General features: G+C 42.8%; 1 protein-coding gene across 3 annotated transcripts in view; it reads right to left on the bottom strand.

Moving 5' to 3' along the window:
* vav2 (vav 2 guanine nucleotide exchange factor) overlaps window positions 1-16,019 on the bottom strand; it is a 247,970-nt gene that overhangs the window by 181,764 nt on the left and 50,187 nt on the right. For all 3 annotated transcript variants that reach the window (XM_080476261.1, XM_080476262.1, XM_080476260.1), the window contains exon 2: window positions 300-416. In XM_080476261.1, coding sequence (XP_080332387.1) covers window positions 300-416 — 117 coding nt within the window. The remainder of the gene's footprint in view (window positions 1-299; window positions 417-16,019) is intronic.

Raw genomic sequence — 16,019 nt, 5'->3', positions numbered from 1 at the left:
ACATGAGAAGTTGACACATATGGCAAAGTAGGTAAACTCCCAATGCACAGAAAACTTTCTTTAGATAAGAAGAAAGACTCATAAAAAACACAGCATTCCAGTCCGTCTAACAAGCTCGTAAACATTTCACCTCTTAAACGTGACAGATCACAGCTCTGAAGCGATGTTATCAGTAATACAAGCAGCATCATGTTTCCAAGCTTTGGTATGTCTGCAGCTTCCGGGAGGCTCCCAGCCTGTGAGTGCTTTCAGTTCAGTGTGTCGAAGTGCTGAGCACTCAGTCGTGACGGTGAGCTCACCTTGCCGAAGTCCCTGACATCAAAAAGGTCGAAAGGGTCGAAGAGTTCGCTGTTTCGCAGGCCGAACTTGTCGTGACACACCTTGAGAAACGTCCGGATGTTCTTCAAACACAGGAACTGCAAAAAGAAAGGAGAAATAAAAACATGAATGTATGTTCAGACTGAATCCTCATTTACGCCGCGTTTTAAGTGAAAAGGCATCGTTGTTGCATTTTGGTTTTAGGAAAGTCTTGCTTTCACACGGTTTTCAAAAAGTTACATTTTCAGTTGCTCCGGGCACCGTTGCCGTGGAAACTGACCCCTAAAACACAACAAAAGTTCTACGTTTTCACTTGAAAACGTTGCCCTCCGAACAGGACCTAACACAAATGTAAGCAACAGCGAACCACTGTTGTAATATTCAACCACTGTGTTCAATATTGCCCCCATCAATGCACAGAAGCATTGTTGTAAATATTTAATTTCCTGTTTGCTGACAGCCAGGCTGGCCTGCATGAGTGATTATTCACCCACCAGGAACTGAGCAATAGGCTGATGGGCGGCCTCCCTGATCCAGATAAGGGGAGCCTCAGACGAAGCCGTCAGATGACCTCAGACAGCTGAAGATGTCTTCAGACGAAGAGCCCGGAGCCGTAGGTACAGTACATGCAGCCCGGTGACTTTAGGCCACGACCTCAAGCTGAAAGGTCACTATTCTGTCAAACAATAACCAGAGAAAGGCCGCCTGAGAACCACAGGGAGGCTGGAGTATTTACTGAAAGCGATACAATCATTTAACTAGTATTGCATTCAGGAAGAGGAACAGGAGCAGATCCGCTTCACTTTAAAGAGTTTAATATGACAGAGAAGTACAAGATTGACTCTTCATAGAGTTGTTTTAAAGAGGGATGGAAAATAATAGCCACAATCTATCGTCCATCACCAGCATCATTTTCTAACTCACATTGGAAATGAAGAGATGAGAAACTGGCATATGGTGCAGTTCTGATACCCTCCAAAACAAAAAATGTCAAATAAAAATCATGTCTTCTAGCTTAAAAGTACAAACGTTTATCCCAAAGCTACCTAGTTTTATAACCGGATTAAAAGATTTCAATGAAAATGACACTTTTTGACAAATTAGGTGATTTTCTCTGTTTATTTAACTCATGAAAATCTTTTTCTCAAGTTTTGAAAGCTCCACAATCCTGTGATAGCTCAGTTTAGATGAGAAGACATCAGATTGCCAAAGACTTTTATATTCCAATCACCTCCATACGTAAAAACGATGAGGACGGTGTCAAATTACAAGCGTTGAAGCGACATGCCAGAGGCTATGTCAGATCTCGGCTTCCTCAACACTCTCAGGATCACTAATAGAGAGGGTCTTATGCAGACAGAGGCTAAAGAAGACCAAGATAAACCTGAAATTGTGCATATGAGTTATTTAACGGGATATCAATTTATCATACCTCCATCACAAGACATCCAAAGTTGCCATTAACTAACTTCTAATCTAGCGTGTGTTATTACATAATGAGGAGATATAAATGCAATGTTCTGGGGGGGGGGGGGGGGGGATTGTTTTTCAGAAATGAAGCACACGAGGACTCGATACTGAAGTTCCATATCGGGGTAAAGGTGGAGTTTGACAGGGAATCCGCAGCAAACTGAAGAATGTTAATAATAAACCGCATAATACGCTCCTGCCACGAATATTGATGGTCTAAGGTCCCTAAAATATGCCATCACACAGATAAACCTTGAGGGGCTGGGGCGCAGACCAATAACTGCAGTATTGAAATATTAATGATAAGCAGAACCGCCTCCCATCTCCCTTCGTTCCGTGTGTGAGGAACGCATTACCTAGCATGCAGATGCAGATGCCGCTTAGATATGCCCTTTCAATCCCCGCCGTGTTAGCGATACCAACCGATGCAAGCAGAGCGCACCAACAAAAGAGGTTTGCGCGAGAGAGACTGTGTGGAACAAAAATGCTTGATTGCCTCGATTATGCTGAAAAGCTTCGACAACATACTTCATCTTCGTGGCGGCTGTTGCATAAAACAAGCGAAACTGCCTTTCGAGTCACACTTTGCCTTGTTCTGCACGCCGCCGAGGCAACGTTTGCAGGTACGGCTGCGAAGTGCACGTCCCGTGAACCCCTCCCGCAGCTTGATGAGGCACATTGTTGCCACAAGTGACCACGGGAGACATCGCCCGCGTCATCCTTCTGTACAAATTAGCTTTGGCGCTTTGGACGAACGCAGCAGAAATCAACTTGCTGTTGCTGCTCCAGTGATTTTTTCCCTCTGTGATAAAACAAAACAAAACCAAAAAAACCCGCTTTGTGTTTTTTTTTTTTTTCTTCCCTGGCATTTGACGGCCACACCTGAGAGCCCTGCTGACTCATTCTCATTCAAGTGTGCACATCAGCTCAGTCGCAGTGCATGGGTGTGAACCCCCATAAGAGTGCCTCACCAGCCACCGAGAAGAAATGCCATTGGCTGCCGCACCAAAGTGACATTTGCAGTTCAGCGGCGAAGGTTATCATGTGTGTGGATCCTCACGTGGTGCGAGGGCAGGAAAGAAGAAAAAAAAGAGGAGGGGGAGGTAAAAAAAAAAAAAAAAAAAGCTTATTTTCCCAGCGCTGATATGAAAAGGTAACATTTGCTGGAGTAGTTTGGAGACTAGAGAGAGGGGCACTACAGATACAGATCAGGAGGGGGAAGATGTGTCTGACATTTTAATGTATGTTTGGTGATAAGACGGCTTGAGTATGGGGGTAGAAACAAGTGCTATGATCTGGGGGAAAAAAAAAGAAGAGCGAAAATACACTATTTCTTTGCAGAGTGGGGGGTTATGAGAGCACCTGGGTACGCGCCGAGCAGGGTCATCTCCCGAGACTGCGGCTGCCCGGAGACTCTGTAAAATCAATCCAGAGGTACCTCACTGATGTCTGCAACATATTCAAAGCAAGGTCTACAGATTTCTATTTATTCTCTCTCGCATGCAACAATAATAGGGCCACGCTGGTAGAATTTACAGGCGGGCCCTGGTGCCATATTGCATTGTGCTATGATAACCAGAAACAACCACCATCGGGTTAAAGAAGCACAAAAAAAATCATTAAATGTGACATTACTGTTGCTTTTCAGAAAGTCCCGCTTGCGTTTCATGAGTCATTTCTCAATCTGTGGGAAATGAACTGCAGCGGGTAAACGTGTGGCATTCAGGTACCGTAGGTCACCAAGTTACCGGGAAAGCTCAGCAAAGCCAAACAGGAAGAAATAAACTAGTTCGCTATGAAATTTCCCGATGAGGCTAATAGTTAACAAATACAACAAAGAATTTGAAATAAGCAGCAACATTTGGAGCAAAGTGTAAACACTATGATATAACTGAAGAAAACTGATTTCTGGAAATAAATTAATAAAGAACATAATTGAAAGCTTTGAGGTTAAAGTCGAGGTAATTTCATCCCTCCCACATGGAGATAGCTTTATATTTTTTTATCAATCGCAGGTTTCTCAAATGACTATAAAGCCTTCAGGTTGTGTCTGACCTGTGGTTCTTATGGGTTTAATACAAAGGAAAATTAATCCAACTTTATTATTTTTGCAGCTTGAAAATAATACAAGCCTATTTTCACTGTATACAGATGCATATCAAAATATTACAATAAAAACGGAAGTAAAATTGCCCTATAATTTAATTCAAGTGTGAAAATATAGTTCATATCTCTGACACAAACTGAAATATTTCAAGTTATTATTGAGTTATTCTAAGAGATTATAGCCTTTAAACCATGAAAAACAATGCATCTTTTAACAGAGACTTGAATATTTCACAACATAGTGTTTCAATCACAATATTTACCACAATTCCAATTTTAAAAAACACTTGAACCTTTTTATCTCATGAGGGGATGGAATAACAGTAAAAACAATTGACTTTGCAATCATATTTCGTGCTCTGGGCGCACCGCTGCGGTCCGATCATCATGAGAGAGGATTATAACAGATTATTATTATTATTATTATAACAGATACAGTATTATTTCAATATATCAGAACTTCCTCATTGAACCTGAAGCCAATTTCACAGATCAGATCAGTTGTGTTCCTAAATGTAAAGCGAGAAGCGAGGTGATTTAACCACTATTACAAAGACATTTGCTGATTCTAATGCTTTTTTTTTATAAAACATCCCATTCTAAAATAGCCCTTTAGGGACAAATCTGGCTCTGGTTTTGTACCAGTTTAAGCAAGATAATCAGCTACGCAGACATCCAATCATAAAGCTAGAAATACCTTTACCCTTCAATTTTGCATTTAGACAATTCTGTGTCATTATAATTAGGGTTGTGATCAATAAGAAAAAAACAAAAAGCTTCTAAAGATTCACTTTATCTCTCATTGTCACTCACACACAGACAAAACAACTGGTCCCAAAAGTCCCGACGTCAGCTTAAAACAATCATCTGCTGCGGGTCTATTTTAAAAACAGATTGGCCACATTACGGTTTCATTACTCCGACATCTTGCGGGTTCTGTTCCGAGCAACAAAAGGAAAACTAATTCCCACATGTGGATTGAAACATTGCAATAAAAGTCGATTGCAACTGAAGAAAGGGGTGCAGATGTTCGCTCGCCTTTGGCAATCACACTGCTGGTTCTGTCTCGTGCACCTGATGCCTCCGACTCCTTTCAACGTGCTGAACAATCACGCCGCGAAAAGAAAAATCTGACACTGTATTATGTGTAAATATCTCCCCATGCAGACCGGAGAAAAACATACGCCTCGCTAAACGAGTGAGTGTGCGTGCGTGCGTGTTTGTGAGCACTGGAGTGTGTTCACTTGCTTTGAGTGTTTGCCATCTGAAGCCACCACTCTGTCAATCCCCCTACTTGTGCTTCACGTTCAGCTTTCGCAGGGAAAAATCAGCCTCTCGAGGTGTTCGGTCAACAAAACGAGTCCAGCCTGATCAGATTCTGGACACACTGGGAAAAAAAATAAACTAAAGGACTCCAAAATACGAACTGAAGGAGGAATAAGATACTCTACTTGAGTATAAAGTTGGGTCATCATGCTTAATGTGAATTAAGTACAATATAACCACAATACTTACAATTGCAGGGAACTCATTTGAAAAAAAACTCATCTGATTACAGAGGATGTTAAACTGGAATTTGGTCCAGGTAGAACATTGCCTCCCAGAAGATGAAACCGGTGCCAAATTACAGTGGTGTTACTTTATTATTGATGTTCAACAAACATTTTTCAGTTGCTCTTTAACAGGTTTGCCCAATTTACCCTATTTTTTTTTCCAGAATAAAATAAGAAATGGTTTAAAAAAAAAAAATGAACAAAAGGTATTTTTTGAATCTTGAAAGACTAAAAAAAAAATTTATATTTTTTTTAATTACCTCCTAACCTGAGCCTGTTTTCATGTTAAAACAGAAAACTTTCATTTGTTTTGTGTGTCCCTTTCCATGCTCGGTGCCACTGATAACCCCCGACTGGGACTGCGGAAACGCTGCCGTTGCACATCCTGACTTCAAATAACTTCCTACAAAGTGGTTTTAGAGCTGACCACTGATACACACCAGAATAATGTGTATTTTAAGTTGGCCAAATGTTAAAATGCCTTGTTTCCAACAGGAAGTAGATGCACGGCATAAAGCGGAAGTATTAAAGAGAGAAGGAATTTTTAAATCTTTAAAACATAAACTGACTGAAGCATACCTCCACAACAATAAAACTGAAACAATGGAGGAGACAAAACGACGTGTACGCTCAACTGGAGCAACAGTTCTGCTTTCCACTGAAGTCAAGAACAAACAAATGTTGAAAGAGGCCGACTTGTTGGGAAGGTGGAGAGGAGGAGGAGGAGGAGGAGGAGGAGGAGGCAGGTAACAAAGACCCATCACATCCTTGACAAGCCCTTCTACCATATCACCAGACGACATCACACAGAGAATAATGCATTACTCCTCTGGGAGAGTGGTCCTTATCTGCTCATACTCCGACATGCTCACATCTGAGGGGGTACAAATGAGAGCTTCCACCTTAAAAAAAATAAAAAATAACCCAACAGCAAATTAAAGGGACGGGGAGCGGGGGATGGCGGTGATCGGGGCAGGAGAGAGGGGGTAGGAGGGGCGTCGGGCAGGAGGGAGAAACCCTCAGGTCGGGGAATCAAAGGACGAGGCTTGAAAACTCTTATCGGGATCAATTAGTTGCATTCGCTTCAAAGATGAGCGAGTTTTGATAGAAAACTGTTAAGCTTTGGGTGCTTTTTGTGTCTGCTGAGAGTTCAACCAAGCCAAATCCCAAAATAAAAAAGCAGGATCTATAACCAGAGCTCGTCTTCAACACAGCTGACATGACGCAACAGTGTAAACATCAGAACTGTGCTGGAACAGCGGCGTTCTCTGAGTGCAGACACGACCACGAGTACTAAAAGGCGTGGCTCGCACAAACCCACTGCAATACAGTGTTTATGCATCTGGCTCAGACTCACCTTATTTCCCACAGCAGAGATAAAGCTTTCATTATCTTGGGAAATAAGCGGTTAAGCTTTAATTTAATAACAGTTATTAAATCATGTGGGAGAAAGAAAAAAAAAAAAAAAAGAAATAGAGCATTGCTGTTGTCCGTTTTTGGAGGCGTTTCGCCCAGGGAGGAACATAGGGTCACCAGTCCAGGTGCTTTCTGAACAAATAGAGACAATTAGGAAGTTGGGCAATTAAAGCCAAGAGAGGAGATGAGGAGAGAGGAGGAGGAGGAGGAGGAGGAAAAGAGAGGGGGTTTACAACCAGCAGTGAGTCAGAGAGATAATCAGATACTCAGACAGGCAGTCAGAGGACTAGAAGTCAATGAAAGAGACTGGTATCTTTCTGGGTGGGACCTGTGTAGCAGACCAACATTCCCTCTCTCTCACACACACACACTCACTCTCTTGTTGTGTCTGGTGGCAGTGATTCATTCTGCACCTCCAGAGCAAACAGAGAAGAAGCTCTCTGCATGTCAGAGTACCCAAAGCTCGACCACAGACATGGGAAGGAGGAATTTAGGCCATATTTATACGTTTTCAAGTGAAATTAGAAAACTTTTGCTGCACTTTGGGGATCTATTTAAATGGCAACGATGGAGTTACTGAAAAAGGAACGCCTCAACAATTCTTTGACTCCATGTAGACAGAATAATGCATATTTCCTGAAAACACGGCCTTTTCTAATGATGCCTTTTCACCTGAAATGTCAAAACAGGGCCTGGTGCTTCCATCTTCTTCAAATGAACCTCCTCCAAATATGTATTCAATCGATGGGTTATTGAGTCGGCACAGCTCACATTTGTTAAACGGCCCCAAAACTCGAGAAACAAAGCTCTTGGAAGAACAACTTAACCTTTTGGAAAGCAATTATCTGCCTCCAGGGTGCTGGCTTATAGGAGAAAAATGTATTTGAAGATTGAGTCCAATTTTTTTCTGTCTTGTTCAAACAAAATAAAGCTTGGCGTGATGATGATGGCTCATCTAAATAGAGCTCATGGAAGCGTCTACAGCAGGGTCAATAATTGACTTAAGTCCCATCTACAGAAAATAATTAAAACATTGATCCAAGGAGGACAAAAGCCGCGAATGGCATCGTTAAAAAAGGCCTCTCCCGAAAAGTTATGTTCTTCCTTTAGAATAAACAGTGGGATAAACGTTGTCACTTCCAGCTCGCTCGTCACTGACACTGACATTGAATTGGTGCCTTCGCTTTGTGGTTTCCTCTTTTACTCATTTATGACATTTTAATGTCATTTCAGCACAAGATTGTCTCATCAATTCACATAAAAATCCATTGCGATGTTAAGATTGTACTCATAGACTGAAATATGGTGAAAATATTACAAGACCCACCAGATAAACAGATAATCAAGTTAAGTAACAACAAATGTGAAAAAAGCTACGTATAGATTTTTGAAAGTGTGACGGCCATGGCCGTGTTCTGTCTTCCTGTCTGGCTGGCTGGTTGCCGTCTTTCACAGGTGCGGGGCTTGGGCGGGTTTCGCTGCTGCTCGGCAAGGCACCTCTGCTGTCTGCTCTGCTGATCTCCCGTTCATCTACCTACCTGGCTGCTGGGAAGCTCCGCCTCTGCATGTTGGGAAGCTCCGCCTCTGCTTGTTGGGAAGCTCCGCCTCTCTTTGAGATTGCTAACTGGCTACTCTTTCAGGCCAGATCCTGCCAGTTTGGTTTGGTTATTTCATTTTGTATACACATGGCTTTCATTGTACCCGACATGTCCGTCTCATACTGTTTATTGATTTAACACCGCATAACTTTTCCTCATTGTTGTTGTAATGATTTGTTCTAATTTCAAGTAAAATCATTGTCTAAAACCTAGGTTTTCTGTGTGGCCCTCCCTTCTTTATTGTGGCCTAAACGAGCGGGTCATAACAAAAGCAAAAAATGAAAAATCGATCTGGATATTATTTAATCTTTCGTCTATAAATTCCCTTATTTGTAATCAATATTTGCTTTGATCATTTTAAATCAGCATTTATTTTTTTTTCCTGTGTTGCAAGATTGCCAAAAAGAGAGTGTATTAATAAATAACTTGTTTGTAGGAACTCCCCGTTTAGTCAAATGTTTTGTTGACATCAGCTGACTGCAAAGGATGCTGATGATTGCAGGGGCCCCTCTTCCAGGTCACCCAGATGTTCCAGTCAGAAAAAAAAGAAAGACCTCTTTGCTCTTGCAAATTAGAGCCGAGGTGCCCCGCATGAATAATGCATTACAATAGTATGCAAATGTCTTAATCTTATCCTATTACCCTTAAAAGCTTGTAAGCAGGCAGGGATTGACCACAGGTTTTTTTTTTTTTTAAGTCCCGTACAACCCTTAGCTGTTGAGGCAGAACTGCTTAGTTAGCGGCGCCCGTGCGGATCAAGGTAAAATATGTAAGTTAAATAGGCTAAGTACGTTTCTTTTTTTTCCAAGTGAGGTTAATCTCCATTAAAGAAGATCATTCGGCTTCAAGGCCTGACTCAGGCGCAAGTCAAGTTACAGTGTCTGCAGAGCGTAATTAACGCCGGTCCACCTTCACATTTGCGGAGGCGACTCGTCCAAACACAAGCACTCGTGTCGGACATGGCCTGTGATGGAGGGGGGGTGGGGTGCATTAGCCGCGCCGGTGTAGCACGCCATCAGTAACTCGTCACACAGACACATATAAGGTCACTCGTGAGAAAGGAGAAGCAGTGACCCCTGTGGGGCAAACTCAAAAAGTCTTCGTGGGAAGGGGAAGCTTTTTGTCTGGGGGGACTGTGAAATAGAGTGGGGAGAAGAAAGGGAAGCAGCATGTCTTCAAGGTACTGCGTGTTCTTCCCTCTACTGAGGCGGAAATGACCACAGCCGGAAGAAAGGATCTGCTCTGCTGGATAATAGTGAGAAAAAAGGAGCTAGTTTTAGCACTTGTGAGAACTGGGATGACTGAAGCGGCCGGTGCTGTGCAGAACAGTGTGTTTATAGTTTAATGTGCGTTATTGTGAAAGGGCATCACCGGGATGAAAGGCGGAGTCACTCGGTCTACCGACCCGTTCTAAACACACAAACGTGGTTTAGGTGTTCGCTGTGCAGCTGTTGGGCAGCAATAAGACAGGTATTGATGGTTACCTGTTAGGACAGTGGTTGGACAGCTGTTGGGTAATTGTTTGAGGTAAGGGGTTACATTTGGGGAATGTGTTGGACAGATGTTGAGGATATTGTGGGACATTTCTTGGGAGACTGTTTGGACCACTCTTCTTGTTCAATTAGGACATATGTTGGACGGTTATTGGGGTGTTTATTGAACAGCTGTTGAAGAAACGTTTCATCATTTGTGGAACAGTTGTTGGGTCTTTACGAGGCAGCTGATGGGGTACTTGATAACTTATCAAGCATTTGTTGGACAGACATCGGACCACTTTTTAGACAGCAGATAGTCCATCAAGATTACTTGTTTAACAGTTGTTGAGTCAAAGTTTGGATTTGTTTTTGGCCTCTTGCTGAGGCAGCTGTTGGCGTAATTAATGGGGAATTAATTCATACTTTGACACGTAATGTGATTGTATTAAAGAGTTGCTATGGAGATTCGCTGACTTTCCTTGCAGTGCGACTCAACTTTCACACTGGAACAGCTCAACGCGTCTGCAAATATACTTAGGCATCGTTTTCATGACGCTGAAAACTGAAAACTTTCATTGGGTGTCTGTTTACATGAAAATGGTGCTCAGTGTGTGAAAATGCAATTTTTTGAAAACAGCTCCCAAGGTGGGACTTTTTGAAAATGGTCCGACTCTATCTCTGTGTAAACGGGGGGAAAGGCAGCTTTTTCAAAGCACAATAACAACAATAAGGGCCTCCAGAGTGTCATGACTCCCAGTCCATATATTCTTGAGACTTGGAAGTTTTGTAGTTTTGTAGTCATCCGTAATAACAATCCAACAGTTGTCTGTACAAACAAATGTCTGTAGATGCCATTGTTCATTTCAATATAATCTGAACTATCTTGTTCGCTGTGCTTTTTGTTTAGAGCCAACGTAAAAATACCAATCACAATTCATATGTAGTATTTACAGAACCACTGTTTGCAGTTTAAGCACAATAAAATAAAGGTAACCTAGTATCCATCACCCATGCCAGGCATGCTTTTCCTATTTGAAGGTTTTCAATTTGATTATTTTGCAACTTCACTGTAACTTTAGTTGTTCCCAGACAATACCATTGTGTGTTTGTCTTTAAAATGTATCTGGATATTATTTATTTTACCTGATTGGCAGTCTGACTGAGTCACATGATTGATGCACCGCAATCATGTTGCACACATGTCAAGACAAAACATTTCTATAAATGAAAGTGTTTTTCATCAAAAGTCTGGTTTACAAGCCCAGTTGCTGAGCTTGGTCCCTTTCCTCTTTTATAGCATTAGGACCTGGAAAAAAAAGGAGAGAAACAAGATTTTTCTCTTATAGGACTCCTTGAAGGTTGCTTAGTGCTTTGACATGTTGTCCCTGCATTTGTCTGTTACGGTTACTTTGCACAATGTTTTCACTACAGAACGCATCCCTCCACATAAAGACTTTTCCGAAGTTACAGCAGAGGGAAAGAAACAGCAATGTGTGAAATTGTGACCCGATTTTTCAATTTGCTTTATTCTTCCCCAACTCTACGAAGTAATAATTCATAACTCCTCCTTTCTTCCCCTCCTAAAAGTGATAAAAACTACAGGCAGGACTTCTATTCCGTGTTTTGTGTGAGAGAGGATTCACCTTTGCATGACCGGCGCCATCTCCATTTACACTGTCACATCGAGGCAGCTGGTTTTCACAGACTATAATAAATATCATCATCTGCCCGGGTGCCCCGCAGGCTGCTGCTTCATTCTGGAGTCTGGAGAGGAACGGAGCACCGTAAGGTGTGTTGTATTTTGCTTTGCATTCGCCGAAACTAAAAATTGTAACAAGGTGCCGAAGATGCTGAGACGTCTTGATGCATGATGCAGTTCGCTCAGTTCTAGTCGCTCTTGGTATAAATACAAATTTGTGTTGTATCCAAGCAACAGGCCATGTGGCTGAGAGTTAGGAGACTGTGTGTGTGTGTGTGTGTGTGTGTGTGTGTGTGTGTGTGTGTGTGTGTGTGTGTGTGTGTGTGTGTGTGTGTGTGTGTGTGTGTGTGTGTGTGTGTGTGTGTGTGTGTGTGTGTGTGTGTGTGTGTGTGTGTGTGTGTGTGTGTGTGTGTGTGTGAGGCATTTCCACTCAGTCTTAGCTGCAGATTCGGGGCTTGATGAATGTGAGAAGTAGCTCCAGCGAGAATCCCAGACACCCATGGATCAATGGCCAGGTAATTTATGACACTGGCGCAGGGAGAGGAGGACTACATCTATCTTTTTCCCCGGTGAGTTTCCCCTCACAGCTCAACACTCGCAGCGGTGATTTAGATCCCCCATTACCTTCTTTTACCTCGCAACAAATGCTCACATCACGCGCATAAGTTTGACATCACTTTGACAAACGGATCCCGACTCGACTGCGCACGGCCACATTCATAGCTCGTTAAGCCTCGGAGTTTTGACCGGTCCTTGGCAAAGGTGCAGACCTGAGAGCTTGCAGGCTGCACACGCGACCCGAAAAGCTAACGTGGGATTGAAACCCCGTATTGATTTATGTGTTTTGACACAGCTACATTAGCACTCACTTAACACTTTAAATTCATCTTACACGGCTTTGTGAAAAACACTGATATCTGTGTGGACCTCCAAAACTAGATCATGCTGACATACATATAAACTAAATCAGATACAGATGAGTCTTGTGGGGATTTTTTTTTTTTTTTAACTGCGAGCTATAATCACATAATGACTTTCTGGCAACCACGCGCTGAAACATTCCGGTAACATTAAATGTGCTTGCAAAAAAATATGGCATGTAAAACACGCATGTGTATGTGAGTGTAATTGGAGTTGAAAGCACGAAGACTAAATGTGTCAATAGCACAGCTTAACAGTGAGGAACTAAAATAAACTTTAAGAATAATGTCAAAACAATCACCTTGTTTCATCATCAGACTTCTTAATATTATTGATGACACAGATCGTTTTCAAAAAGTTGCATTTTCAGTGACTCAGAGCATTGTTGTCTACAAACAGTAGACACCCAACACGGAACAAAAGTTTTCTGTTTTCACTTGAAACGGTTCTCGTGTAATTCGGGCCTAATTTAAGCACTTATGATAAGAAATTAACTTTCCACACATTTTGCATGAAACATTGTGTTGTCACTCCTTTTGAAGACATTTTGAGCAAACTGTTTTGATTCCTTACTGAAAAGCCTCATATTCTTGGCTGCTTTTTCGGTGTCCATTCAGGATTGATTGGCCGAACCTAGTTTCAAAGCTGCCATTTTTGCATGAGTAGAGGATTAAACACCTCACAGACCGGTGAGGAATAAATAATCTTTGGTTTGCAGCCATAAGCGCCACTTCCAGGATGGGATTAGGCCTGAAGGCCAGGAACTGAGAGCACTCTGAGTGCCAGATGTTTGTGGGTCCTTTGTTTGAAAAGGCTATCAGGTACACAGGAGGATGCAGCTCTGTGCTCCTGATGGCTGCGATTATCTCCAAGGTGACTAATGCTATTAACACGGAGAACAGCCTGTTAATTACCCGACTGGCTCGGAGGGCCCCGAGCCCGGCCTGCTTTAATCATCGAACGCCTCGGATAAACAAGCTCTCAGTCATCACGCGGCTTTACGCAGACACACAATACAGCAATCAGCCAATTTACAGATTAAGTGATTGGACGGGCGGATGCTCGGAGACGCAGTGAGCCTTCGTCCAGCATGCGGGAGAGTGAAACGTAAAGCCTTTTTTTCAATATGGCTGTAAACACGCCGGACAGTCAGATTTATTGTGACGCAACTTGAACGACAAAACAAACCGGGACGAGCCAACAGGTCGTGTTTGCATAGGCTGCACATTGTGATAATATCCTGTTTGCTCTGAGCACTTAAACAGTGGTTACAGTGGCAGCTCTGGACACCTGCCAGCGGCCGAGGGGCCGGACCGCTGACAAAATCAATCAATCAATACACAATGCATTTGGAGATTCTTCATGCAGCCACCTGAACTTTAAATCCAAATCAAAGCACTGCTTCAATTGAGCTACAGAGACACTATTTTTTTTTTTTTGGAAACAAAATGACACTTCATTGCATTCTGGGTTGTTTCCATCATTGTCAGCTGTGTGAATACTCTGCAGGCTGAAATGTGTCCGCTGAGTAGCACCGAGTATTAATAACTGTCAAAACAGCTGATGTCACGTCTGCCGCAGATTTGTAATCACTGTTACTTTCTCTTTCATCAAGATGGACACTTGTTTATTCAAAACTTCGCTCATCTGACTCGCTGCATAAAAACTCTGCCTCCTCCAGTAGAACAACATACACTGTATTCCTTGAGCAAATTAGAAAAGAGATACAGTACATAGTACATTTCTGCTTCTGGTGTGTGTTTGGTGAAGTCCTCGTTACTGAAAGAATACGAAAAAATAATGTATTCGTCAATATAGAGCACATTAACAGTTTTCTGGTTAATGGCACACAGCTGCAAAAGTTCTGGTTAGCACTGACAGTTCAAAACATGCTCCATCCAAAAGCTGCGTTTCCCCTTGAGTTGAATTTTCCCTTTCTGGGGACACGAAGAGTTGAATTTTCTGTGGCTCCGACCACCGTTGTCGTGTAAATGGATACCCAAAACACCCAAAAAGCTCTGTCATTTGCAGCTAAGTTCCTCCAGAATCCAACAGTGATCATCGAAGCCAGAAAGCCTTCGTCAGTATTTATTGAGCTAATTACTTTGAGATAACTGCTGTTTAGCACGCGAGGACATGACATGACCTGTGTCAGTACAAATAAGTCTCGGTCAGCTGTTATTACTGCCAAAACTGAGGAGGCGTATATTTCTTCCCTTCTCTTATGCAGCTTTTTCCCTCCACATTAACGCGCCGACAGTCGGCCTACAGCGAGCAACTGTGTTTACACTTCAGGTTGACAGCTTAAGGTCAGCAAATACTGTCCTCTGTCACATGGCATTGCATTGACGGGGCTTCTTCTTTTTTTTTTTTCCTCCTCACTCTGGCCCTCAGTGGTGAACTTATTGGGAGAGTGCTTCCTGTTTACGCTTTCGCCGCAAATTATATTGGAAAGCTTGTTGGCACTGTCCCTCGCCATTAATCACTGTTGAGACAAAAAAAATTGTCATGGACCGAGAAGAATCTTGAGAGAAAGGGAGGATGAGGAGGATGTTTTTTTTGTGTGAGTGTATTTCCAAGAAATGGGGGGTATTGCTTGTGAAAGCCTCTCATCTTCATGACAGTTAATTATCCATTTACATCGCCTCTTCCACGTTATCAGAGCAAACGGTCATAAAATTACCCACACCTGCCTCTGTGATCTTCTTCACGCCATCCCGGGTGGAAATTGAATTAACTTCTTGCATATCTACGACCCAGCTGTCCCGCCCGTTTCCAGGTACACTCCAGCTAAATCTCAGGCATCAAACAGCAGACAGTGGGAGGAAAAGCTCTTATCTTTGATAAGAGAGAGAGAGAGAGAGAGAGAGAGAGAGAGAGAGTCTGGGTGAGGGAAAGAGATACAAGGAGCTTTGTCTGGTGGGTGCAGCAGCATAGGAGTGCAAGACAGGATCAAACGTCCAGTTTTCTGCCGGTAATCCTCCTCGAGAGTGGTGGTGGTGGGGGTGCCACAGAAGGCAAAATGTTACTGGCATTTTCATCCGGCGAGCGACGCAACGCCAGCCCCCACCGCGGTTCTCCAGACAGTCTGGCACACGGGCCACTGGAGGAAACCTTTGGAAAGATCACAGCCCCGAGCCTCAAGCATGGAAAGAGTCTGTGTGTGCAAGGATGTGTGTGAGTGAGTGAGTGAGTGAGTGAGTGAGAGTGAGAGAGAGAGAGCCCATATGTAGCTGCTTATGCTTTTCAGATGCAACACTCGGCCTGTTCCATAAGTGGAGGTTTCAGCCCACGTACGGTGCACAACATGGCAGCAGTGTAAACAAGCCTACACAAGTACAAGCTTTTCCCCTCTTCTAATACCTCCAAGATAAGCCTCGGCATAATCTAACAGATTGAGAAATTAAGCTTATATGTCAGAGCCTATATCATCACTGAACGCCTCGTATGAAACATTTAGCAT

This window comes from Lipophrys pholis, assembly GCF_963383615.2.
Source record: "Lipophrys pholis genome assembly, chromosome: 12".
NCBI classification, from domain to species: domain Eukaryota; kingdom Metazoa; phylum Chordata; class Actinopteri; order Blenniiformes; family Blenniidae; genus Lipophrys; species Lipophrys pholis.
The sequence above is the reverse complement of the archived record's forward strand: the minus strand, read 5'-3'. Positions and strand labels throughout refer to the sequence as shown.